Source organism: Lycium ferocissimum, chromosome 7 (genome assembly GCF_029784015.1).
Source record: "Lycium ferocissimum isolate CSIRO_LF1 chromosome 7, AGI_CSIRO_Lferr_CH_V1, whole genome shotgun sequence".
NCBI lineage: Eukaryota > Viridiplantae > Streptophyta > Magnoliopsida > Solanales > Solanaceae > Lycium > Lycium ferocissimum.
Window position 1 is genome coordinate 44,474,083 of NC_081348.1, and position 27,402 is coordinate 44,501,484.

At 33.6% G+C, this 27,402-nt stretch overlaps 5 protein-coding genes across 5 annotated transcripts; 4 read left to right on the forward strand and 1 right to left on the reverse strand.

Moving 5' to 3' along the window:
• Positions 1 to 4,932: 4,932 nt before the first annotated feature.
• LOC132062246 (uncharacterized) lies at positions 4,933 to 6,150 on the reverse strand. The gene has a single exon (XM_059454854.1). It carries the CDS (start codon positions 6,148 to 6,150, stop codon positions 4,933 to 4,935), a length of 1,218 nt encoding a protein of 405 aa, XP_059310837.1.
• Positions 6,151 to 11,224: 5,074 nt separating this feature from the next.
• Positions 11,225 to 12,707, forward strand: LOC132062247 (uncharacterized). The gene is made up of 4 exons (XM_059454855.1): positions 11,225 to 11,449; positions 11,582 to 12,049; positions 12,147 to 12,308; positions 12,399 to 12,707. Exons 1-4 carry the CDS (start codon positions 11,225 to 11,227, stop codon positions 12,705 to 12,707), a joined length of 1,164 nt encoding a protein of 387 aa, XP_059310838.1.
• A 1,146-nt stretch (positions 12,708 to 13,853) lies between these two features.
• On the forward strand, positions 13,854 to 15,098 carry LOC132062248 (uncharacterized). Its single transcript, XM_059454856.1, has one exon. It carries the CDS (start codon positions 13,854 to 13,856, stop codon positions 15,096 to 15,098), a length of 1,245 nt encoding a protein of 414 aa, XP_059310839.1.
• Positions 15,099 to 16,448: 1,350 nt separating this feature from the next.
• On the forward strand, positions 16,449 to 17,582 carry LOC132062249 (uncharacterized). The gene has a single exon (XM_059454857.1). It carries the CDS (start codon positions 16,449 to 16,451, stop codon positions 17,580 to 17,582), a length of 1,134 nt encoding a protein of 377 aa, XP_059310840.1.
• Positions 17,583 to 18,926: 1,344 nt separating this feature from the next.
• On the forward strand, positions 18,927 to 19,996 carry LOC132062250 (uncharacterized). The gene is made up of 2 exons (XM_059454858.1): positions 18,927 to 19,452; positions 19,854 to 19,996. Exons 1-2 carry the CDS (start codon positions 18,927 to 18,929, stop codon positions 19,994 to 19,996), a joined length of 669 nt encoding a protein of 222 aa, XP_059310841.1.
• Positions 19,997 to 27,402: the final 7,406 nt, after the last annotated feature.

A 27,402-nucleotide genomic window follows, 5' to 3' on the forward strand; every position in this document is an offset into this window, starting at 1 on the left:
GCTTCTTTCTTGTTTCAGACATTCGTGCTATATGACCATATTTTCCACACTCATAACACTTCCCATCATTCTTTGACTCGCCTGGAGGCTTTTTCCTTTTCTAAAGTTTAGACTTCCTTTTCTATTATTTCTTGATCGTCTCATGGCTTCTATCACATGTCCGGAGATCATGGCAACTTCTTCTTCTTTAAAGTCATCATCAGATTCTTCAACTTGAGCCTTGAAAGCAATCACTTTCTTCTTTTCATCTTTTTGATATCTTTGAATGTGATTTTTTTCAAATGCTATCAGATTTCCTCTTAACTCATCATAAGTGAATTTATCCAGATTTCCATCTTCCAAGACAATTGCTTTGGTTTCCCAAGTTTTTGGTAGACTTCTAACAAGCTTTCTTACTTGTTGAGAGTTGGTGTAAGTTACCCCAAGGGATTTTAGTTCTCCAATGATCTTGTCAATCTTGTGAACATTGATTCAATGTTTTCATCGTCCTTCATCATGAAGGCTTCATAATCGTGTCTTAGAGCATCAATTTTTGTTTCTCTTACCTTTGACGTTCCTTCATAGGTGACTTCAAGCTTATCCCACATTTCTTTGCGTATCACAATTTGAAATTTTTGCATACTCCTCTCCACTTACCGCACAAGAGAGCAAGGCTATCGCTCCGGCGTTTATTTGTGTTGTCTCTTTGTTGTTCTTTGGTAATGTCACGTGATTCCGCATCTATTGTTGAAGTATCCGTGTCTTCCTTGTTTTCGCGCGGTGTTTGGAATGGGTTTGGGCCCTTTCTTAATCACAATCTAGGCTTGATAATCCGTTGATTGCACAAATATTCGAACCTCTCTTTCCAATGACAATAGTGTTCACCATCAAGTACGGTGGTCTTGTTGTGGAGTGCCCATCTTGCAATATGCTCCAGAATTTGATATCCACCATTTGATCTTTTCTCACGCGCGGTTAAGCAACGAAAGCGAGACCTTGCTCCGATACCAATTGAAAGTGCAAGAGGGGGGGGGGGGGGGGTGAATTGTAAATTTTTCGTTCTGGTAGTCGACTAGGTTATACCAGTAGTCGACTGCTTGCTCAGAAAACACAAAGCGTAAAGTGCAGAAGGTAAATGACACAGAAGTTTTATACTGGTTCAGATTCAATGTGAATCCTAGTCCAGTCCCCTTGGGTTGCAAGGGTGATCTCTCGGCTCTTAGTTAAAGGTTTGGTACAATCGAGGTTTGAATGAAGCTCCTACGTCTACACTCAATCGCTCTTAATCTTTTTGATACAAAGCCTCACAAACTATATTATAACTCTCCTTTCTTTTTTTCTTACACTATAAATCACTCAGACATACAATGTTTATGAAAAGCAAAGTAGAGTACTAGGAGAATGAGACTAAGCATGGAATATAGGTTTGTGAGGTAGCCTCCTCTTATAGTCAGTTTAGAGAGATTAACCCAAGGGTTTTGATCCTTGGAAACAGAAAAGTGTCGATTCTATTTCCAAGAATAAGGCCGGAGCCGTTGTCGTTTCCTTGTGTGTGTTGAGGCGCATTGTCAATCCCAAGATTGTTACACTTCACGAGATCCGCCTTTTAATGTCGGAGATGCCCTTTCCTTCGTCGGAACACTTGTGTACCGCCGGAGAATAATGCCGATGGTGTTGTTTCCTTTCTTGAAAGATTTGGTACAAATTTGGTTGTGAGCCGTTGTTCCATTAGGGTTAGAAGGCTCCACTTGAGCGAGCCCACCGTTGAGCCGTTTGGTGGGCTTTCATCTTGCCGGGGCTGATTTGTGGGCTTGTATTATTCCTTGTGCAATTCACTTATTGTACCTACACAAGTAAAATTGTCATCATAAAAACTTGACACTAACAAGAGGTACTTACAACTCAATTTTGGTAGAGCAAACAATATAGGAGTTCACATGAGTACGTGACAAACCAATGGAGCATAGCAAGTAGGCAGTCGATGGATTGAATTTCGGCGTCATTTAAATTGGAACCCTGTATCACATCCAAGGCAGAGTGTTATGAATACACTCAATTCACATTTCTGCCTCAATGTGAAAAATTCCATTCTATGTTAGAAAAAATGAAAATCACATGTATAAACTTATCCACGTCTAGATATCTATGAAACTTAGATAAGTTTGTGATGTTGTTTCTGCAATAGGGAATAGGGATAACTCGATGTTGAATAGGAGTCCTTATGAGAGAAGTGGATGATCCGTGCTGCCTGATGCATAACTTGAAAGCATGGCCTTGTTTGTTTTTGCCCTAGAACAGAACTGAACATCCAGAAATTCAAGTTGAGGTTTTAATAATTTAAGAGGAAAAGAGAACAATAACAGACCCAAAAAAAAAAGTAGTATATATTTAGACAAACATCATAAAACCTCGAAATGAAGGTCAATTATTGGATGCTTTCCATTGTCATTTGGCCATGCTTACGAAGGTGTATTTAGGTTATAGGACTAATAATCTCAAATAAAAGTAAAAACCAAGTATTGATTCAACCTTCTATTAACGAGAGAACATTCAAAATTAACATACTTGCTAAAGATACAACAACACAAGTACACACTTCTACAAATATATTGATGCAAAAGTATGTCCAGATACAAGAGCTGCATCTTTTCGCTTCTTGTCATTACAAGGCCATCTCATTACCTGCAATTTGTTGAATAAATTAATTAATTTGGAGGAAAAAACTGACCAAAGAAGGAAAATGTGTATCCATGAAACATAAAAAGATTTGCAGAAACTAAAGAAGCAGTTAATACCTGTAGTCAGTGGCGGAGTCAAGGGTGTTCGAATTTATATAATCTATATATTGAGGGTGTTCAATATGTATATATATCTGTAATACGTAATAATTGACATGTCTACACGGTATAATTTTTCGGCGAAGGGCATTCGGTTGAACACCCTTTCTGGGCTGTGGCTCCGACAGTGCCTGTAGTCATGAATTCTCACATGCATGTACAAAAGTAGTTAACAGAAGAAACAGATGTGCCAAAATGTAAAATTTAGCAGCAGCTAGTCCATTACCAGAGTGAAAGTAACCAGAAAATAAAATTTAGCAGCATTTGGTCCATATCCAGAGCGAAAGCAACCAGAGTACCAGATGTTATGAATCATCCAAAACAAAAAATCCGGTTAGAAATAAACGAAGTGCATGTGGAACATATTCACTCAAAATAGAAACAGGAAGGACACACCTGATCTGATTGTGCAAATATCGTTTACACCATCAGTGCATACAACTTAAAACAGATTAACATCTTACTGACTAAAACATAATTGAAAACTGAAAACGGAACACTAATCACGATTGCAACTCATCTCATGTTGCTCTCTTAACTCAAGACCTGGGCTCCTTTTAATTTTTGAAACCAAGGCTTGGGCTACTCTTTATCGTTGTAATCATCTTCGTTGTCATGATAGCCCGGTAAATTCATATGTTCCTCACTTAACTTATATCTCTCACCACCGGATGGTCCAATAAATTGGTGGCCTAAATTTAGAACATAATAATAGATTTTAATCAAAATTTCAAATTGAACTTGAAGTTTTCTTCAGATATCATAAGCAAACATTGATTTCAAATCAAAACTTCAAATTTGAGCTCCAAATTACAAGGTCAAACACCTACAATATGTGTACGAGAAAAAAATGAAAGGGAAAAGGGCCAAATTCATCAGCAGATCCAAGATTTGAAGCTTATGTGTTCCTAGTAATTTTAAATTAATAAATAATAACCGCATAAAGGTATTGATATGCAATACAAAGGCCTACCCTCGCCAGTGGTGATTTTTGTAGAGAATACGAAAGTGAAGTTTAAAACTATCATATGGGAGCAAAACTTTAGTTGGTACTTTCATTGCCGTTTTAGTACTAGGTTCCCAGCTCTATATCTATATTTGTTCGATGGACTTCTCAATATGAATACTCTCTAGATCCGCCCCTGCTATTTCCAAAACATGGATCCAAACAACAAGAAGAACAGAGGAGAATTCGCAGTATATCGCCAGAGAAACTACTATGTGTTTAACAGCAACATACACCAGTGTGATCCCACAAATGGGACTTTTTTTTTTTTTTTTTTTTTTTTTTTTTGGGTTGAAGGAAATTAGAATCAAGAAGAAAGGTGACCTTTTGAGATAATGTATAACCGATGATACATATGAACAATATACTAATGTACAACGGTAAATTTGTCCCTTTTCTGTAATTGAGTTATAATGCCTTTGACACCCTGTCACCATTGTGGTTGGACTTGTTAGAAATAAGGTTACTGGTGGTGGTAGGGGATGAAGCTGGTAGAGTTGCTACTTATGTCTCTTTGTTGGTGGGGATTTTGTTGAAAGAATTGGTCGTCTCTGGCATGGAACGACAATGAAGATAAGAGGATGATTACGAGGAAGAAGGATAAATAATTGGCGAATCCATGGAATATGTTGAAAATAATACTCTTATCCTTTGAATAGCTGAAAGGTTTATGATAAAGGATAAAATATGATTACTAGATAATAAATAAAGACCAAATGAGAATAAATAAATAAAGTAACGACGCGATAACACCAAATTGATCGTTACATAAAATGGGACTTTTCGTCATTACGTAACGATGATGAATTTAGATGTGATACAATATAATTAAAGTAACAAGCAAAACAAACATTTCATTTAAACTAACAACACAATACAATATATTAGGTAACAACCTTCCAAACAAATGGTTAAACATTGTGAACAAAATAACATGAAAAAAGGTCTTTGCCAACTACCAAGCAAAACAGAAAAAACAATTCTAAGTCTGCATTCAACACTAAATCATAGGCGTAAAACGTCCTGAATTAAATAAAAATAGACTACAGAAAGACACCGATAAGAACGATCAACAAATCTAATCCAGATGACCAAGACTCAGTCCTGTGATCACAGTGCTCTTACTGGTGTTGGCCACCATTTTTGTGTAATTGGTAATACTTGTAACGCAGCACAACTTGGTGCTGATACTTCTAGCCAATCCGGCATCATGAATATACGAGGGTAGATACAACTTTCCACTTTATCCGTTCGTAAATTGTACACGACAACACTATAATTGCCTGCACGACAGCATATAAGATCCTCATTGTTTGGGTGGAAAGCCAGTACATAAAAAACATTTATGTCATCAGAACGTTGTGGTCGTGTGAATGTAGGGATTCTCTCATGCACCAATGTCCATTTCCCATTGTGTAATCCCCCCTCAAGCTCCCATACACGTATACAACGGGATGAACTTGGCAGCAGAGTTACTTGAACAAACCGTAGACGACCTCGACACACTCCCAATTTAGAAGACAGCTGATAATGATACGGAGGAATATCACGCGCCACAAGTGGTAAATCAATAATGTGTAGAATTTGATCATCATTTGTGATGAATGGATCAAATGCCAGAACAAAGTCATCAGCCGGAGGGCTACAATATAACATTCGTCCACAAGCAATAAGTGAAGTCTTGGTATCATCTCTAAAGTCCTCCAAAGTGCACGGAGATGTAACAACCAATTGGGTCCATCTTCCTTTCTCGGACGAAAATATCTCCCCTTTAATCCTCCTACCATTACGAGGAAAATATCGTATCACCCGATACTCGTATCGAGCATTATTATTATCTGGCTCAATCACGAAACCAATACATCCACCACTATATAGGGAAGGTGGAAGAATAATCCATTGCCTAGTAAGAATATTACAAATGGAGCAATTATTTCTTCCATCAGAGCATAAAATTAAGTCACCATAGGATGCTTCTAAGCGTATTTTATCGGTTTGACTAAGGAGAAACCCTAAATCTACATGGCTTGATATACCACGTTTTGGTTTTGGACACTCTACATAACCTACACGTGTATTATTATTTTTCTGACCAAGTAATAACACAAGAGTAAAGGGTCCCTCCTTATCTTGATGGTGAAAGGTGGAGGTAGTAACGAAGTAATCTGAGGAGATTAGAGACAACCAACGTTTGCAAACCAATTTGCAACGAATTGCTACTTTGCTATTTGGTAGTCTTATGAGGATTTCATTAATGAGTTCGTCTGTCAGATTGTTGAAAATAGATAGTGACCCCTTCTTACGAGGAACCAATTTTCTAGTACTCATTGAAATAATGCCTGCTTCCCATTTGCCGTTCCTTCATATATATATATACACACACCTTCCTTCCCTATTCCACCTGGACAAGGAAAGCATGCTTTTGCACGGATTGTCCTTCTTTTGGGGTGGTCTTTAATTTTTGTCCCTCAAATTGCTGGTTTTAAAATTTTTCCCTTTGCTTAAAAAGATGGCCCAAAATACTCTGAGGTTCTGGATTCGAACTCCGCTCAATCAAAAAAAAAAAAAAATATTCGCAAGGCAAGGCTTTGCAAAAAGTCTGCCTTAGGCGGTAAACTTTGGTTAAGCAAGGCTTTACAAAAAGTCTGCCTTAGGTGGCAAACTTTGGTTAAGGCATAACTAGAAGTCTGCCTTATAAGACAAAGTTTGCCGCATAAGACAAACTTTTTGCAAAGCCTTGCCTCACGATTTTTTATTTTATTTTTATGACTAAGCCGGGATTTGAGCCCAAAACCTCAATGTATTTTAAGCGAAGGATAAAAATTAAGGGAAAACTACGTATATATACATGTTAAGGAGAAATATTTACGAAACGTAACGATAGTTTTCATATTTACAAAACATAACGATATATTACAAAACATGACGGATTTTCATATATTTTTCGTTTTTTTATTTTTTTCCAGAAAATATATATATTTTTTATATAAAAAAATATTTTTTTTTAAAAAAATATTTTTATTTTTAAAAAAAATAATTTTTATATATATTTTTTTAAATATTAATTATTATTTTTTTGCTCAATGGCTTAAAAAATTACCTCATATTTCTGTGTATGAAAGTTGTATGAAATGTGTATGTGTGAGCAAAATTTTTAATATAATTTTCATATACAAAATTTTGAGCGAAAACTTTAAGCCTTGAATATTGTATGAAAATTGTTACAATGTTGTTGTAGTTGTATTAATTTTACGTAAATCTAACATGAACTTTATACATGAAAATGTGAGCGAAATTTTAAGACATGAGCAAGATACAAATTTCATATTGTTTTCATACACACAATTTTGAGCGGATTTTTAAGCCTTGAACGAAATATACACATTTCATTTTTCATACACTAAATTTTGAGCAAACTTTTTAAGTCTTGAGCGAGATATACACATTTCATACAACTTTCATACATAAGTTTTTGAGCAAAAAAAAAAAATATTAATTTTTTAAAAAATAAAAATAAATTAAAAAAATATTTTTTTTTTAAAAATAAAAAAATATTTTTTTAAAAAATGATTTTAAAAAAATAAAAAATAATTTAAAAAAAATATATATTTTTTTAAAATATAAAGCATGTTTTATATAGGATTTGTAATGTTATGTTTTGTAAATATAAAACTATCGTCACGTTTCATAAATATTTCTCCTTAAGATATATATGTCAAAGACCCAAAAATTAAAGACTAACAGTTTGAGGGCAAAAATTAAAGACCAACCCCAACAAATTGCCTTATAAGGGAAATCGTGCAAATTGCCTTTTGGCAAAGTGTTATGAGCCCAAATTGAGTAAAGGTCCAAAATCGCCCCTTATCTTTGGGCAATTCGCACGATTGCCCCTATTTTGGGTGATCTTTAATTTTTGTCATTCTGCACTTGAGTAATAAAAAAGTGGTTGAAAATATCTTTGACATAAAAAAAATAAAAAAAGAAATTCGGATCAATGACCTAATTTCTCAAGGCAAGATTTCATAGAAACTATGCTTATTCGGGCAAATCAAAGTTACATAGATACCATGCCTTATCCGGCATAGAGCCTGTTTGGATGGACTTAAAAAAAGCAGTTTATAAGCTGCAAACAGCTTATAAGCTGCTTTAGATAAGTTAAGCCAAACAAATCCAATTAATTTTTTGGGCTTATTTTAAGCACAAAATGGCTTTAAGTTGGGCAACCCATGCAAAAACACTCAAAAAAAGCCGAAAACGAACCTATAGGCAACTTATAAGCCAATCCAAACGGGCTCATAGTTTTATAGAAATTAAGGCTCAAAATAAGTTAAAAGTTTTAATTTTATAGCTCTCATATTTTAGCGTGTTACAAAATGAGAATGAAGAAAAAATAACGTGTCATTATTTTTTCCCCAACAAACTATAGACAAGTTTGTTGAAAAAAAAAAATTACTGTATTTGCTCCTAAGATGCATTGAACTTCGTAAGTGATTTATCTCAACCTCTTTCCCTTGTTTTTTTATAAGGGACTCAAGAATATACGTATATATCAATAATTTAATCACGAAGTACAATTTATTGAGAGTTTTACGAAGTGTCATAAATGCTTGTCTAATATATTTTTTAGGGCAAAAGTGCAAATATACCGTCAACTTTGCGATTTAGAGCAGATATACCTTTCGTTCCAAAAGTAGTGTATATATACCCTTGTCATTATAAAATGGTGCAAAATATACCCCTGTAGTTACAAAATGGTGCAAATATACCCGTTTCGCTGACGGATTTTTTAAAAAAAAATCATTTAGGTTATTTTTTTATTTAAAAAAATGCCACGTGACTTTAAAAAAAAAGTCTACCCATTTTTGTAGTAGACATACTTTTCTAAAGACACATTTTTTTTCCTGGTATCCGTGGCTTTAAAAAATAAGTCTACCCATTTTTTTAAATGAACCAGACACAACCAACCAGAAAAAAAATTATTGTGTGGCTTTAGAAAAGTATATCTACTAAAAAAAATGCGTAGACTTTTTTTAAAGTCACGTGGCATTTTTTAAATTAAAAATAACCTAAATAATTTTTTTTTTTAAAAAAATCCCGTCAGTGAAAAGGATATATTTGCATCATTTTGTAACGGGAGAGGTATAGTTGCACCATTTTGTAACAGCAGGGGGATATATACACTATTTTTGTAACGACGGATATATCTGCTCTAAATTGCAAAGTTGAGGGGTATATTTGCACCTTTTCCCTTTTTTTTATACAAAGATGACTTATGCGTGGCTGGGAATTTGTATATATCAAGACAATAAATGCATGACATGTGTTTGCATGTAAACTCTTAGCACTTAATCATAATTAAATAGTAAACATTTTAACTCTATTAAATTTCTTAATATAATAAATTTATATAGTTAAGTATAAACACCATGTACAAAATAAATACTCCATGGGTCTCAATTTATGTGTGACCTTTCGCATTCCGAGAGTCAATTTGACTAATTCTTTAAGCTAAATTGAATTACATCAATTATGATTTAAAATTAAAATTTAGATAGTCAAAAACTATATAAAAAAGTACTATAAGTTATTATTTTCTCATGTCAATACGATAAATTATACATTTTAAAATATCGGTCAAAGTTTATATAATTTGAATTGGATCATTTGCACTTTTCCCCTTATTTTACGCTGGTTTATAATTTATGTCCCTCATAATAGAAAAAGGTCACATGAAATAAGTTTATATTTTCATATTATAATATTCACAAATTATGCCATAACATGAATTAAGTTTCTAAATAATTTATGCCCCACCATATATAACTTTAGTGGCTAAAGGGCACAAATTAAAGGCCAACCCATTTTAGGGACAAAATATGCAATTTTAAGATTTGAATCTTGAAAAATGAAAAGTTTTCGCATTTTAGACTGGTTCCGTTGTTTTTCAAAAAGACTCATTTTAGACTAATTGTTGCATCGAAAGCTCTTAAGGTCGACACTTTCTCTTTACTTTTATTTCCTTTTTTGTATACTGATGATGTTGCCAGGGGGTGTATATATATTCTTTTCTAATCCTCTTTTGATGTTTTTTTTCTTGTGTATATGCGTGCATGTGTACTAATTTCGATTAGTGTTTACTGCAGCTATCGCTAGGTTCTGTATTTTTGTTGAGATGAACTAATTAGTAATTCCTTTATTTCAATTTATTTGTCTTAATTTCCTTTTTAGTCCGTTTTAAAAAGAATATTTTTCCCCTTTTTTGGCAACTTGTAATTCCATCTCTCCACATGGCATATGCATTTTGATACATTCTATATCAATATTTTTAATTTTATTTTAAGATCACAAGATTCAAAAGTCTTCTTTACATTTTTAAATTCCGTGCTAAATTAAAACCAGAAAAACAAATTGAAACAGATTGAGTATTTGTTTAAGGGAAAAGGGACAAATATACCCCTCAACTTTGCGATTTTGACCTGATATACCTCTCTTCAAAAAAGTGGCTTACATATAGTCTCGCCGTCTTTCCTTGACGGACTCCCGTTTTCCGAATTAAAAAATCATTTACCTTTTCTTCCCTTTGTTTAATATGACATGATTTGTTCATTTCCGTTTGCGTATTAGAGTATGTTGATTGTGGGAATAACACTACTAATTAAGATTACTTAGCTTTTCAAATTCTAGTACTCCATATTTTTATGCCTCATCTAGCCAAAGCTGTGAATCTGAAATATTCCAGAGTTTGGTTATTTTTTTTTTCTCTCCTAATCTTATTTATCTAGATGTCTGTCTCTCAAGATTTGTTCTTTTGAATTATAAATCCTATTAATCCCCTTGATTAATGTTGAAGTATTTATGGAGTGATTTATTGTAGGAAGTCTCTGTTTATTCTTCTTTAACGGTGTTGCCAGAAAATGTTTTTCAATTTTCTTATGTTTGGTTGGTCGAAATGTTTTGAAAGTTATTTCCTCGAGCAAAGCAAGTTCCTGAAAATAACTTCTCCAATGGAAGTAGGGAAAACAAGTTCCATAAGTGATATTTCACGTTTATTGTCTCCTCCCCACCAACCTAACACCTCAACCCCACCCCTTGAGCATCCCATTCCCCCGCCACCCCAGAAATCCTACTCCCATCCCATCCCACACCTATAGTGTTTTGCTAGATTAAATATAAATGTTTTTGGGATAATATTTTCTTGCTTATTTATTGAATACTAGAAAATAATTGAGAAACGGACTTGTTTTATAAGAAAACATTTTCCTTAGTACCGAACACACCCTAAGTTTTAGCATGTTGATATGAAAATGTGAATAGCAGTTCTATCTGAATAGTTTGGTGATTCCTAACCATCTTATTCTTGTTTAAGTTCTGCAGAATTCTTATTGGTGATTATTGTTTCACGATGCCTCCTAAGGTAAAAAGGCGTGGTTATCAAAGTGTATCGCTGGATATACTTAGTGGCCTTCCTGGTAATGTAATCGATGATATTCTTATGCTTTTACCTCTACGAGATGATGTGAAGACAAGCATCTTATCAAAAAATGGCAGACTTCCGCAGTTGACACTTGACAGCACACATTGGAAAATGGATTACGACTTATTATCCCCTATAATTGGATTGAAAAACGTTATCAGCCACCTTTTAAATCTTTATGCAGGATTACTTACTGAGTTTACCCTCCACACATTAGTTATTTCCTGATGCCATGTCCTAAAATTGACAACTTGATATTTTTTTCTCTCTGGGCATGGCATTCAGCATCTTGTTCTTGAACTTCCGTTGCTTAGCCGATACAAATTACCTTCTGCAATTTTCTCAATTTTTCTATTGAGGCATACGGCTCTTGAAAATTGTTCAATGCCGCTTCCTTCACCTGCCTTCAAAGGATCTGATAGGTTAATTAGCCTGGAATTACGTCATGTTAATATTTCTTCCATATTTCTGCAAATTCTTATTGCTAACTGCCCGTTGGTTGAGGAGCTTGTGCTGGATGTTACTTTAAGCGACCACGGTAGTGACAACGTCATTGAAATTAATGCTCCCATGCTGAGATTCTTTAATTTCCATGGAAATATAACATCTGTATGTTTAAGAATTCCTCGTTTGACTAAACTCACCCTTTGGTATAATGCAGATTTATATGGGGTAGGTAAATTTATTCTTGCCACATTTTTTGAGTCTTTTTCTGTTCTTGAGCATCTCAGCCTGGATAACGGTAGTATCGAGGTAAATGTGCTTCATCACTTTATTGTAATGAATTTTTCAATGATGGAACATGTTTTGGGCTTTGAATCATCCTGATTTTTGGCATTGTCTTTCCTAGCTCTTTGTTGGAGCAGATGAAGTTTTAGCAGTGAGGCTCCCCTATATTCTTAACTCTGTCAAACACTTTCACCTTTATAGTTTTTGTCTGGGTGAATTGGAGGTTGCATGTGCTCTTTGCTTGATAAGAAGCTTCCCGTATTTACAATATTTGGAAATGCAGGTTTTTGACTCTTTCCTTCTCTTCATTATTTTCATACGTTTTTATCCTCGATAAGTTTATAGGAGTGGGGTCTTCGGTAATATTTCTTAGGTGGGTGATTACGATAATGATATTCCGGTTTTTGAATTTATTGAAGTGGAAGCTTCCTCAGAAGTGACATTTAATCACCTCAGGGATGTTGAGCTAAGAAATATCATAGGGTCAAAGCCAGAGATACAACTTATCAAATTTCTGTTAGCCAAGTCTCCAGTGCTCGTGAGAATGCTAATCACGCCAAGGGAACGTGAGGAACCTGTACCAGCCAAAATAGGAGATTATGCAACAGTCCGACTACTTGTTGAGCTAACCAAATTTCAGCATGCATCACCTAAAGCTGAAGTCGTCTTCAATCTGGACTAGCTAGTATAAGATTATAGTCGAATCATGATCTTTGGCTAAAATGGTTTGGGAGTTGAAACGAATGATTGAAACTGAGTGTTGGTGCTGCAGTATAAGGCTGTATTTTGTGTTTGCCATAAGTTTTTATAGCACTGTAAGAATCAGTGTGGGAAGATAAGTGAATCTGTCTTTGCAATGCCTAAATCTGTATGTTTGAAAATTGTTTCAAACATCAAAGTTTGCCTTGTGTTCATTTCCACTTGTTTATATCCCTATGGAAAGCTTGAGTCCTGCAGATTTGATGCTAAATAGCACTGTTGTGACCTTTTTTTTAAATAAAACTACAAAATTATTCACTACGGTACGTAGTGTATTTTCATTGTATTCAATCTCATACTCCATATCTTATGGAGTTTATTCTATTTTGGATGCTAAAATGCATTGTTCCAGTTAACTGATCTTACAATATTAATTGTGCACTAGGTACTGCCTATTTTATCCTATCTGTCTTTGCAATGCCTAAATCTGTATGTTTGAAAATTGTTTCAAACATCAAAGGTTGCATTGTGCTAATTTCCACTTGGTTAGTGTATTTTCGTTGTATTCAATCTCATATATCCTATAGAGTTTATTGTATTTTGGATGCCAAAATGTATTGTTCCAGTTAACTGATTTTACAATATGTACTAGGTACTGCCTATTTTATCCTAGGCTGTTTCGCCGTTTTGTGGTTATATTTCCAGTGGTATTCTTCACAATTGTGTTTTGTTAATGAGACATATCTATATTAAGATGTTCGTCTACGTTGAACTCCGTTTACTTGTTGGTTGCCAAATCAGTCTGGTACAGTGTTGCAAACCATTAGTTATCAGGAGTTGCTACTTTATTGTGAATATAGGATGCGTTGCATGTTGCAAACTCTCCTATTAAATGTAGGAAACAAATTTATTGCATGACTTTGTTTATATAAAAAAGAATTGGGAATCCTCTGCCCAATTATTTTGCCGCTATATATATAAGGCGTGCAACAAAAAACAAGAAAGACCCAAAGAAAAATTATAAAAAAGGGACAATTGCCGCAAACTTTTCCATCTCCTACACAAACACAACATATTTCTCATATATATTCAGAACCAGATTCAGTTATTCAACAAGTGGTCATATGCGATGGATTCAAAGTTAAGATTAAGAGATTGGGCAGGGCTTTCTGATTTGATACTTCACTCGATTTTTCGCAAGTTATCTTCCATCTCTGATTGCTTACGCTTTAGTGCTGTGTGTAAGCCATGGTTTTTCTTCGTATCCAAAAATTATGACATCCTACAACAACGTATGAAGTCAAGTTCCATTGAGGAACTTCCCCTACTAATGATATTTGCTAATCGAGGATGCAATTCTATCAACACAAGCTTATATAGTGTGGCCAAAGATACAAAACTTTTAGACCTCGAATTACCATTACATCGCACTCAGATATGTTGTGGTTCTTCTCATGGTTGGCCGGCTTTTCAACAACATGATCGCACTAATATCTACCTTTACAATCCTTATCGCACTAGTATCTATCTTTACAATCCTTTCTCCGGTGTGACAATCCATCTTCCTACTCTTAAATTTCGTGTTAAGAAATTTATTCTATCCAAAAATCCTACAACCAATCCACATAATTTTGAGGTCGCGGCTATAGCCAAGTCGTCCTTGATCGCGTTTAATTTGGCTATCCTAAAACCTGGTAGGAAAACCTGGATTTACAAGCGTCCCCACGCTAGTCCTCATGATATGATATACTATAACGAGAGATTTTACGTTTTGACTTATGGAGGTGGTGTTTTATCTATGGATAACACTACTTTGAATTTTGAGGAGATTGCACCTTTTAATGAGAAAAGTGATTTCAAAAAATTTTATTTCGTAAAGAACACAAATAACGAGTTGCTAAGGGTTGAAATATCTCATCCATATTGTGATAAGTCATCAAGTAAGATTTCCAAGTTGGTTGAAAGCCCTACGACCCAAAATTTCGTGTTTGAGGAGTTGGACGATTTGGGTGATGAAGCTTTATTCTTGTGTCGTCATAGTTCAATGTCTGTTTCGGCTTCCAAATTTCCGGGATGCGAATCGAATTACATATACCATATGCACTATAACGATTCACAGGACAGTCCGTTGAAATATTATATGGACATTATTAACCTTCAAGATGGCAGATTTAGAAGCCGTTGTACTTTCGAGACGCCAATTGTTGACAACCTAAGTTGTTCGGACTCTCCAAAATTAATGCCGCACCTGCATCCGATATTCCAAAATTACTTTACTTCTGAAGGATCCAATAGATACCTGAAGTACATAGGTCATGACAACACTACGCCACCAGTGTTATGGATAATTCCTACCCCAAAATTTACTAGCTAGTGCCACTATATTAGTATCAGTCTGTAACATATGAGTTTGAATAGTTAAAAATCTTCTATTTTCGTCTGTTAGTAAAGTACTAGAATTTTATATTTTCAGGAAAACTACATCATATTTGTAAGATAGGAGTACTTAGATTTTTATTATACCTTTTTCCGTAGGTCACTCTCTGTTGTCCTGTTTGGCGTTTAAATTGGATTATATCATTATGTTGTATTATAGAGTCAAAATAGTACTCCATAATGCTTACTACTACTTGTTATATATGGTGTTTGCACAGAAAACTGTACCACTTGATTTAATTAAAGTTTTTACAATCTGCATATATTATCCGATACTTGTGTTGGCAATTATTCAAAGGAATAGTCAAGGTGCAACAAAATGAGCTGAGACACCGTCACTACAAAAAGTAAATAAAAATAAAACTTTTGTCACTACAAAAAGTAAATAAAAATAAAACTTTGTAGTGAATTTCAATGTCTTTATGTTTATTTTAGTATTAGTGTGTAATATTTAAGTTATGCATTCTTCAAGTTATATGAGGAAGGATGTGTTCCATATCTGACTATATTTAGTCAACAAGACACCTAAATCGCAACTACACATGATTTTTCATCCAAAATTACACCAATATTATTTGTACTTCTAAATCTGTTTTAATAAATAGAAACTAAGACGCACAGAGTAAATATAAAATTAGTATGAAATCGAAATCAACCTATGCTAATGCTCTCTCCCATCAATCCAAGCAGAGTTCCGACTCAAATGAATGTCGACTAATGGTTGTTAGCAATTTTTTGAGTGTGAGACCTAAAATTAAAGTGATTCGAGTAGCGTTTGGTGAGATCTATGTTGCTCGGACTCTTTAAAATTCCTATTGCACCGTGTCAATCCGTTACAACTTGGGTGTGGATGTGAGTTCCACATCGAATTTAGTCAACTTACTTTGGGTGTTTTGACAACGTTTATATATGACCGACAAGTATAGGCTGATTGGGCATTTAGTTTGATTTTGGGTTTATGTCATGGGACATTTGTCTCATTAACAAAGCATAATTATGACTATTATCACTGGAAATTTAAACAAAAATAGATAAACAACCCAAGGATAAAATAGGCAGTACCTATGATACCCGGCATGTTGCAAATCCTATTAAATGTAGGAGTCAAATTATTTTGCTGCTATATAAGGCAACAAAAAACAAGAAAGGACCAAAAGAAATTATTATTTTTAATTAAAAAAAGGGACAGTTGCGTTTCCTTTTCCCACACAAACACACCATATTTTAAATATATATTATTCATAGCCAGTTGGTGAATTCAGTTATTCAACAACTGTTCATATACACCATGGATGCAAAGTCAAGATTGAGAGATTGGGCAGGGCTTTCCGATTTGATAGTCGACTTGATTTTTCACAAGTTATCTTCAATATCTAGTTGCTTACGCTTTGGTGCTGTGTGCAAGTCATGGTTTTCCTTCGTATCCAAGAATTACGACATCCTACAACATCACATTCGTTCAAATTCTATCGAAGAACTCCCTCTGCTAATGATATGTACCGATCGAAAGAAGTTTGATATTAGTACGAGCTTATACAATGTGGTCAAAAGCAAAACAATCTTTGACTTCAAACTACCGTTGTTGTCCGACGCTTGGAGATGTTGTGGCTCTTCTTATGGTTGGTTAACTATTCAACATAAGTTGTACTTGTTCATCCAACTTTTCAACCCTTTCTCTGGCGAGACAATAGATCTTCCTAGCCTTGAATGTTTTGCCGGTAAAATTATTATAACCAAGAATCCATCAATAGATCGGAATACTTTTGAGGTAGCAGCAACGGTTAGGGCTTGGCAGTCTCACGAGGGGTTGGCTATCTTAAAACCTGGTAGTAACACCTGGGATTTCACTTGTCATCAAAGTCGTATATGTGATGTGATATACTACAATGAGAGATACTATGTTGTTACTGATGAAGGCATTGTTTTAACTGTAGACAACACTAGTCTGGAATTAAAGGAGACTTTTCAACATCGGTCAATTATGGAGTCAAGTGATCATTCTTTCATAAAAAATTATCTCATAAAGACTACAACTGACAAGCTGCTAAGGGTTCAAATATCTTTTCCAAGAGATAATAAGCCATCAAGTGTTAAGATTTTCAAGTTCATCGCAAGCCAATCAAACACCCAACGATCCACGTCTGAAGAGTTGGACGACTTGGGGGATGAAGCGTTGTTTTTGTGTGACCATTGTTCCATATCTGTTTCGGCTTCCAAATTTTCGGGATGTAAAGCCAATTCTATATACTATATGGACAATGACTTACCCCTTGAGTTGCCAGGAAATCATGAATACATGATAGACATCATTCACCTTCAATATGCAGGCGGCCTCAACACACGTTTTTCATTTACGGCATCAACTGGTAGCAACATACCAGCATTATGGATAATTCCCACCCCAAAACTTACTTATTTTTAGACATGGTATCCTACTTGTCGAATTAATGTAGTCTGGTCTGAAAACCACCATATTTAGAAAATTTGTACGGTATTTTAGTATCATTTTTTATGTGTATTAATAGTGTGTGATACATAAGTTTGAATAGCTAATAACGTTCCATTGTAAATTCTGGTAGAACATCTTCTATTTTTGTTGTGTAATATTTATGTGTTCCATACCTAACTACTTAGTCAACAAGACGCACCTAAATCTACATTTCAGAATGTAAGGCCCGCAAACTTTGAAACAACGAGAGAAAACCCAGAAACAAAAGAATATTATTGCAAAAAAATGAACATAAATGGTAATAATATTCCATTGAACTACGTCGCAACACACATGATTTCAGATTCAAAATTACACCAATTATTTTGATTCTACATCTCTTTCAATTAAAATTAGAAAATTGGTGACTCCTTATCATCCTCGGGAGAAAAAGAAGCTAGCCAATACTTAAACTAAGACTTAGAAAAAAAAAAAAAAAAGATGTACGGAGTAAATATAAAATTAGTACTTCCTCGTCAAGTGATTATTATGGAGTTATGGCGGATGAATGTCTGACTAATATTGGCGAATTTTTGAGTACGAGATCTAAAATTGAAATGATTCAAACGGTGTCTGTTGAGATCTATGTTGCTTGAAACCTTCAAAATCTCTACAGCACCGGCTTTGGTGTGGGTGCTGAATCCACATCGGATTTGGTCAACTTACTTTGGGCGCTTTGACTTAATGACCAAGAATTCAGGTCGATTGGGTATTTAATTTAATTTTTTGGGTTTATGTCATGCGTTATTTGTCTCTTTATACAAGTTAAGTCTTGAAATCCATAAAATATTAAATACAGTAAATAACTGCTAAGGGCCGGTTTATTTTTTTCAATGTGTTACCTTTTTACTTCTATATTGAAAACTTTTCATATAAAAATATGTTGTAATCAACATGGGATTGGGATATCACGTATTCACAATAAGGCAGCAACTCATAACTAATGGTTTTCAGCAGATTGATTTGGCAACTACCAAGTCAAGGAAATAACCAATACTTATATTTGAAAAATATCCATGCAAACTCTCCTATTAATTGTAGGAATCATATTATTGCATGACTTTGTTTATATCAAAAAGAATTGGGATCCTCTACCCAATTATTATTCTGCTTTATATATAAGGCAACAAAAACAAGAACGGACCAAAAGAGAAAATATAAGAAAGGGACAATTGCGATCCCCAGCTTTTCCATCTCCCACACAAACACCACATATTTTTCAGATATACTCAGAGCCAGTTTGCGGATTCAATTATTCAATAACTGGTCATATACGCCATGGATTCAAGAGATTGGGCAGGGCTTCCGGATTTGGTACTCGACTTGATTTTCCGAAAGTTGCCTTCCATCTCTGATTGCTTACGCTTTCGCGCTCTGTGCAAGTCATGGTTTTCCTTCGTATCCAATAATTACTACGCCTTGGAAAAACGCTTGAATTCAAGTTCTGTTGAGGAACTTCCTCTGTTAATGATCTGTACAAGTCGAGAAAAAGAATTCGATAATACAAGCTTATACAGTAGTGCTAGCAAAAGTAAAATAGTCTTTGACTTCACACTACCCTTTCCCAACACTTGGAGATGTTGTGGATCTTCACATGGTTGGCTTGCTTTTCAACATGAGTCTGATTTGCTCATCCAACTTTTCAATCCTTTCTCTCGAGAGACAATCAATCTTCCTCACCTTAAATATTTTGCCGGTAAAATTATTATAACCAAGAATCCATCAACAAATCCAAATAATTTTGAGGTTGCGGCAATGATCAAGGGTTGGAGTAGACTTAATGGCTTGGCTATCCTAAAACCTGGTAGTCACACCTGGATCATCACTTATTATTATATACTCGAAGTAAGTGATTTTTGTGATATGATATACTACAATGAGAGATACTATATATGTTGTGAGTTATGAAAACACGGTTTTATCTATAGACAACACTACTAGGAAAGTGAAAGAGATTATTAGACATTCGTCAATTATGAATTCAAGTCCTTTCATAAAATTTTATCTCATAAAGACCACAACTGATGAGGCGCTAACTACTAAGGGTTCAAATATCCTTTCCAAGAGATAATAAGCCATCAAATGTCAAGATTTCCAAGTTCGTTGCAAGCCAATCAAACACCCAAGGATCCATGTTTGAAGAGTTGAACGACTTGGGAGATGAAGCCTTGTTTTTGTGTGACCATTGTTCCATGTCTATTTCAGGTTCCAAATTTTCAGGATGTAAAGGCGATTCTGTACACACTATGGAGAATGAGTTGTCAGCAAATCATGAATACATGATGAACATCGTTCACCTTCAATATGGCGGCCTCCACACCCATTTTTCTTTAAAGCCGTCTCAATGACAACATACCGGCATTATGGATAATTCCTACCCCAAAAATTAGTTACATCTTAGACATGGTATCCTACTTGGTGAATTAATATAGCCTGGTCTGAACACTACCATTATATATATAAAAAAATGGTACGGTATTTTCATAATATTTTGTATTGGTATCAGTGTGTGATATGTAAGTTTGAATTCTAGACTCTAGCAGAACCTATTCTAATTTATTTTTTTCTTTTTCCGGAGAGAGTTGTGTCACAAAATTTCTTTCAGGTAGGGATTATTGTTTAAGCTCCAAAATACAGATCACTTTAAAGGTAGTCTTTTGTTTTGCAAATATTTTGATCTTTTTTCAACGTCATCAGCTAGCTTTCAAAGTCGATATATTTGCGATAGTTTTTTACCCCTTTTTCTAGCTTCTACCATCCTTTTCGCATAAATCACCAAAATTCCCATAATTTAAAATGTCGATTTGTTTAATCGGTGCAGATCCTAATTAAAAGTAAGGTTCTTTTCCAAATCTCACATTTTAAGGTAGCTTATTATATATATGAACTTTGTAAAAAGTTGTTTACATTGACAGTGTATAAAACTTACACGTGTTTTATGTGGTCGTGTGACTTCTTGTGTTTAGTGTTTATGGCTTAACTTTTTCTTAGTTTTTTTGGAAACAAATTTTATGTGACCCGGAATACACGACATAAATGGTTAAGATTAGAAACGAAAGTTTCTTATAGAAGAAAAAGAATTCTATGATAATTTGATTTCTTTCCCTAAAAGTTAGCAGACATTTTCTTAGACAAAAAGGTACCTATATATGAGGTTTTCTACTTCAATTGCAACACGTTTTATAGAATAAGAATTTGTAAGTATGATTCAATCTCTATATCTCTTTATGATTCAATCTCTATATCTCTTTTTCTGTTTTATCTTTTAACTTCTTATTTGACAAAGGGAAAAAGAGTTATATATTGTAAGCCGGTCCACATTGAAATTAACTTGCACACATGGATACCAAGTTAAGATCAAGAGACTGGACAAGGCTTTCGGATTTGATACTCGACTTGATTTTTCAAAAAATATCTTCCATCTTTGATTGCTTATGCTTCGGCGCTGTGTGCAAGTCATGGTTTTTTTTTGTATCTAACAATCATAACGCCCTACAAGAATGAATGAAGTCAAGTTCCACTGAGGAACTTCCTTTGCTAATGATTCGTGCTAGCGGAGGCTACTTTACCATTAACACAAGCTTATACAGTGTGACCAAAGGTAAAATAATTTTAGATCTCAAACTACCATTATGTTACGCTCAGAAATTGGTTGGTTCTTTAAGATCCCCTTACCATCGTCGTTCTCAGTTCTTACTCATGTGAGATAGTCTATCTTCCTAGAAAAGTTTTTATATTCAAAAATCCTTCAGCCGCTCAATGCAAATAGTCTTATATTAATGCAATAAAATTTTATATTTGCTCATCATAAGATATACTTATTTTACCCTTTCCCGTGTGCCCCCTTTTTTTTGTAAGATGGATAACATCATGCCACCAGTGTTATGGATAGTTATTCTTACGCCAAAACGTACTAGTACTATTTCTCAATTCTCAGGCATGGTATTCATCCACATATATAATTAGCTAACAGAAAATTATACTGCACTTTATTTAAGGTTTGTACTTCTGTTATTTTTCAACAGGTTCTGCTGCACTTTAAAGTAAGCTGGCTATATTTCAACCAGTAATACTAAAAGTGGTACTTGGTATCATTTTGACTTAAAATAACCCTACTCTTTTCTCCTTTAATGGTGTATTACAGAGTTTTGCTCTGAGTTTTTCATGTCAACGTCACTACTAAAAACACTACCTTTCTCGGGGGAAAAATCGACAGAAAGCAGTCGGTATTCATGGTTTAAAGATAAAAAATTGATAGTTTTCGGAAAGTAGTGCATCGATCAAGTCCAATGATTAATTTACGAGGGAAAAAAATGATCGATTCTATCCGTTTTACACATCGAACTGAGGTCTGTAGCATGGCATGGTATTGTTTTACCGCTGTACCACTGGTCCATGTTGGTCTAAGGCTTTTGTTTTTTATTCATACTGTTCAACCACATTGTTTACGCGAAAATAACCGACGAATTTAAAAAAAAAAAAAAAACACACACACACACACACACAAATTTCCGACCGCAAGCTCATTTTCTGATTTTTTTTATTTTAAAAAAATCTTTTCATCGATTTAAAATAATATATTTGGCAATTCAATTTACTCATAGACTGGCTAGGAAAAGCAATTTTTAGGATTTTGACAATAAAAAGACCAATGGATATCCGTCAGTTCATTAAAATTTTTGAAAAAAGAAATATTTTCTATTTTCGTGCATCTCGGTCGATTTTGAAGTCGGTAAACTTTACATATCGATAGGTAGGAAATAACCTTTTTTTTAGTAGTGAACAACACTTTTAAAAGGAATTAGTATCGTATTTAAAAACCATGGTGATAAGCCTCTAAAAGATTCGCCTTAAATAATTCCTTAAAGACAGAGAGTACTCTATCAAAACTTATACCGTCTATTTCCATAATATTATAAAATCAACAGGCAAGATTTTAGTAGGTTAGACGTGTTTCCAAAACTCTAAATCAGCCCACTAGCAGATTGAAGTATTTTAAACAAAAACCGATTATTTCTGAACTTACATTCTTAATCAAGCCTTTAATTAAGTAGCTGTATTCACCTCTTAATTACCAAGTTAAATACTTAAATCCCAATCAATTTCTGAACACTTATTGATAATTAATATTGTTAATTATAATTCTGATTTAAATAGAGCTATTAGATCCATTTAAAAGTTAAATTCTCATTGTATACTAGCAGCGTCAGACGTCGCCATGACAAAGACTGAGAACTATAAAAGCCTTTACCTAAAATGGAATTGAAAATAAAAAGATATATTAATGAACATAATTGATCCTGTTGAGTCTGATTAATATTTTGAGCGTCCCTATATTATGATATTTAAATTTTGGTTCATTATATATTCAGAATGGTACTAGACTACTAGTAACTAATAATTAAGAATGAAGAAAATTGCCTGTATTTCCTTAAAAGATTGTTACAAAAATAAGAAACAAGATTGAAGAAAAACGGTTTTGTCGTGATAGATCATTGTTCTTAAGAGATATTTTCTTATATTCTTTAGTCGAAATACAAGTAGTTCCCTCCAGAGTCCAGGGGAATCGTAATTATATTTATGGTTTATGTTAGAAAAGTTATTCTTATATGCTTAATAATACTCCCTCTGTCCCAATTTAAGTGCTACACTTTCCTTTTTAGTCTGACCTAAAAAGAATAATACATTTTCTTGTTTGTTAACAATTTAACTTTAAATATTACCTTTTACGCTTAACGAGATAATTTATAACCACACAAATATCTTTGACTTATTTTAGATCACAAGATTGAAAAATCTCACTTTATTTCTTAAAACTCCATACCCACGGAGGGAGTATTATTTTCCAAATAGGAATCAAGGTCAAAGGTACTATGAGAGTACTTGTTTTGCTGTTGATTCTACTTGAAACTTGCCGTACGTTGATCTTTTCCTTATAGTCTATAGTATAAGTTATTGAGTAGGTAGAAAAAGAGTTGCAATTAGGATTTTTTTGTTCTTATATAGTACCTTATTATTAGATCGAAGTATATCACTCTTAATCTTAATGCTTATATTGCAATTTGTATAAACCACTTAACCAGGTCAACTCATAATAAGTAAACTTAAATGTTTAATCGTGGATTATTAGTTGGTAATTATTTAATCCATGATTAGTATAATTATGTTATGGCGGCCAGTAATGTTTTAGACAAAATTCCACATTTGGACCTATTCATAATGTCGTCATGATTCATGCATCTAAAGTGTTGCTGAAAGCTAAAATTTAAAACTGAACCATGTTAATTTTGTAAAAGAGATAATTAAGTAAATAAAATGTTCACTTTCTAACGACTTAAGTTTTTAGATGAAACGGTCACATATTTAACATAGTATTAAAGCAGGTAAAAGTCCTACGCTAAAAGAAAATCAGGCAGCTGACACGTGAAGTGTGTATGAAAACATAATTAAATAAATAAAATTGTGTTTTAATTTCTTTGACAAGTTAAACTTTCACGTTAAATGGTCCACATACTTCATCCAATTTATCATAGTTAAGTGATAAATTAAGATAATAATTCATAGTATTACTGAATAAACCTTATATATATATATATATATATATATATATATATATATAGCTAGTGATATCTCATAGAATTAAAAAAGATAATAAAAACGTTAAAAGAAATTTCTCTCTCTCTCACACACATATATATATATATATATATATATATATATATATATATATATATATATATATATATATATATATATATATAAAATATAAAAAACGAATTAGATCCATTGAATCTCTTGGCATGGTATAACTTTTTGAGATATAATTTATGCTTTTTCCTTTTATATTTTTAGTGTCTTGTGCAGTTTTTTGCGTTATATACGAATGAGAAAAAAAAAAAAAAAAAAAAAAAAAAAAGGAAATTAAAGATATTATGAAATTTGATGGGACTTTCTTGGTGTTTATGGTTAAAGCTTTCTTTCCACTGTTTCCACCGAATCTAACGAACATAAATCGTTAAAATAATTGACAGAGACTAAAAGTGTTAAACTTTTGCAAACTTAAACTACCAAAATTGTTCAGTGCAGACTTAAGAGACTATTTTGAACCAATCCTCAAACATAAGGGACCATATTTGTCATTTTCTCACCTATATAAACACACCTAAATTAAATTCACAAAACTAAACACAACCTTAATTAGCTTTCTTCTTTAGCATTTTAATAAATCTTTCTTTCCAAAAATGGGCGATATTGAAGGATCACCTGGAAATTCCATGCATGGAGTTACTGGTAGAGAACCAGTTCTTAATTTTTCAGTGGCATCACCAAATGTACCAACTGATACAACTGCTAATTTTAAAGTTCCAGTTGATTCTGAACACAAAGCCAAAATTTTCAAATTTTATTCATTTTCCAAACCTCATGGTCTAACATTTCAACTCTCTTGGATTTCCTTCTTTACTTGTTTCGTTTCGACGTTTGCTGCTGCCAGAGGCGGATCCACCCTTTAGGGTGGGGGTGGCATGGCACTCTCTCGATTAATAAATTTTTTATATACTTATGTTGTAATTTGCTTAAATTAGGTTAAATATTTGATCCCGCAACCCCAATCGTAAATTAGACAAAGGTCCATAGGTAAGCAACACATGTTTGAATTTATCTTGAACATTTTTCGACTCCTATTTTTCTTTGCGCTTTTTACTTCCTTTGTACCAGTAATTCCTTTTCGGCCCTCCCAATTTTCTATTTATCTTTTTATTATTTATATTGCCTTTCCTCTTTTCTATTATTTTATCTGTGATCTCTAGCGAGAACACACAAATAGAAACTTCAAAATCCCTTAAATTAAACATTTCTCTTAATCTCAAATCTGTGAATATTTAAAAAAACTTAGGTCTCAATGGAATTTTGGATTGAGATCAAAATTCAATTTTTTTATTTTTTTATGATTTCTTTTGTTTATTACTCCCTCCGTCCATGTTTACTTGTCTAGATTTGACTTGGTACACTCTTAGTAAGCAATAAATAACATGAGACATGAATTGGAGTACTTAATAATAAAATGAGAAATGAATTAGAGTACGTATAATTTCAATTTAAATCACTTTTACTACTTAAATTGTGATGAAAATTTCGTAATCACTGCTTAGAAAAACATGAAATTTATGATTTACTTTTGAGAACTTGTAGTTTATCTAATTCTACATTTACTTATGGGGTGTATTTACCTATTGAAGAGTTTTTCTATTATTTTTCTTATTTTGATTGGTGTAATTCTCTTATTGAAGATGTTATTTTACTTGTGCAAATTCATTTTTTTAATATACATAAGAGATGCAAGTCACTGGTGAAAATGTTGATTTTACTTCTATTGTTAATGGGTGTTATTGAGTGTGATTCTTTGTTTAAGATGCTAATTATGTTCGTTTCTTGATTTTTGAGATGTAATTTTCATATTTGCAAATAAAAAAAAAAGCCTATTAATTTGACCTGAATAAATTAAAAAGAGATGGACCCGACCCAAATATACGTTTCTAACAAGATGTACATTGAAGAAAATAGTGGCACCCGCCACCTTCAAATTCTAGATCCGCCTCTGCTGGCGATGGTAGGCCTTTATATTGCATATCAATACCTTTATGCGGTTATTATTTATTGATTTGAAATGATTAGGAACCCATAAGCTTCAAATCTTGGATGCTGAATTTGGCCCTTTTCCCTTTCATTTTTTTCTCGTACACATTTTGTAGGTGTTTGACCATGTAATTTGGAGCTCAAATTTGAAGTTTTGATTTGAAATCAGTGTTTGCTTATGATATTTGAAAAAAACTTCAAGTTCAATTTGAAATTTTGATTAAAATCTATTATTATGTTCTAAATTTTAGGCCACCAATTTATTGGACCAGCCGGTGGTGAGAGATATAAGTTAAGTGAGGAACATGTGAATTTTCTGGGCTATCATGACACCAAAGGTGATTACAACGATAAAGAGGAGCCCAAGCCTTAGTTTCAAAAATTAAAAGGAGCTCAGGTCTTTGAGTTAAGACAGCAACATGAGATGAGTTGCAATCGTGATTAGTGTTCCGTTTTCAGTTTTCAAATATGTTTTAGTCAGTAAGATGTTAATCTGTTTTAAGTTGTATGCACTGATGCTTTGTTTGCACAATCAGATCAGATGTATCCTTCCTGTTTATATTTTGAGTGAATATGTTCCACTATTGCACTTCGTTTATCTCTAACCGGGTTTTCTGTTTTGGATGATTCATAACATCTGGTACTGTGGTTGCTTTCACTCTGGATATGGACCAAATGCTGCTAAATTTTATTTTCTGGTTACTTTCACTCTGGTAATGGACTAGCAGCTGCTGAATTTTACATTTTGGCACATCTGTTTCTTCTGTTAACTGCTTTTGTACATGCATGTGAGAATTCGTGACTACAGGCAGTGCGGAGCCACAGCCCAGCAAGGGCGTTCAACCGAACACCCTTCGCTAAAAAATTATACCGTGTAGACATATCAATTATTACGTATTACAGATATATATACAAATGAACACCCTCAATATATAGATTATATAAATTAAACACCCTTGACTCCGCCACTGACTACAGGTATTAACTGCTTCTTTATTTAGTTTCTGCAAATCTTTTTATGTTTCATGGATACACATTTTCTTTCTTTGTTCAGTTTTTTCCTCCAAATTAATTAATTTGTTCAGCAAATTGCAGGTAATGAGACGGCCTTGTAATGACA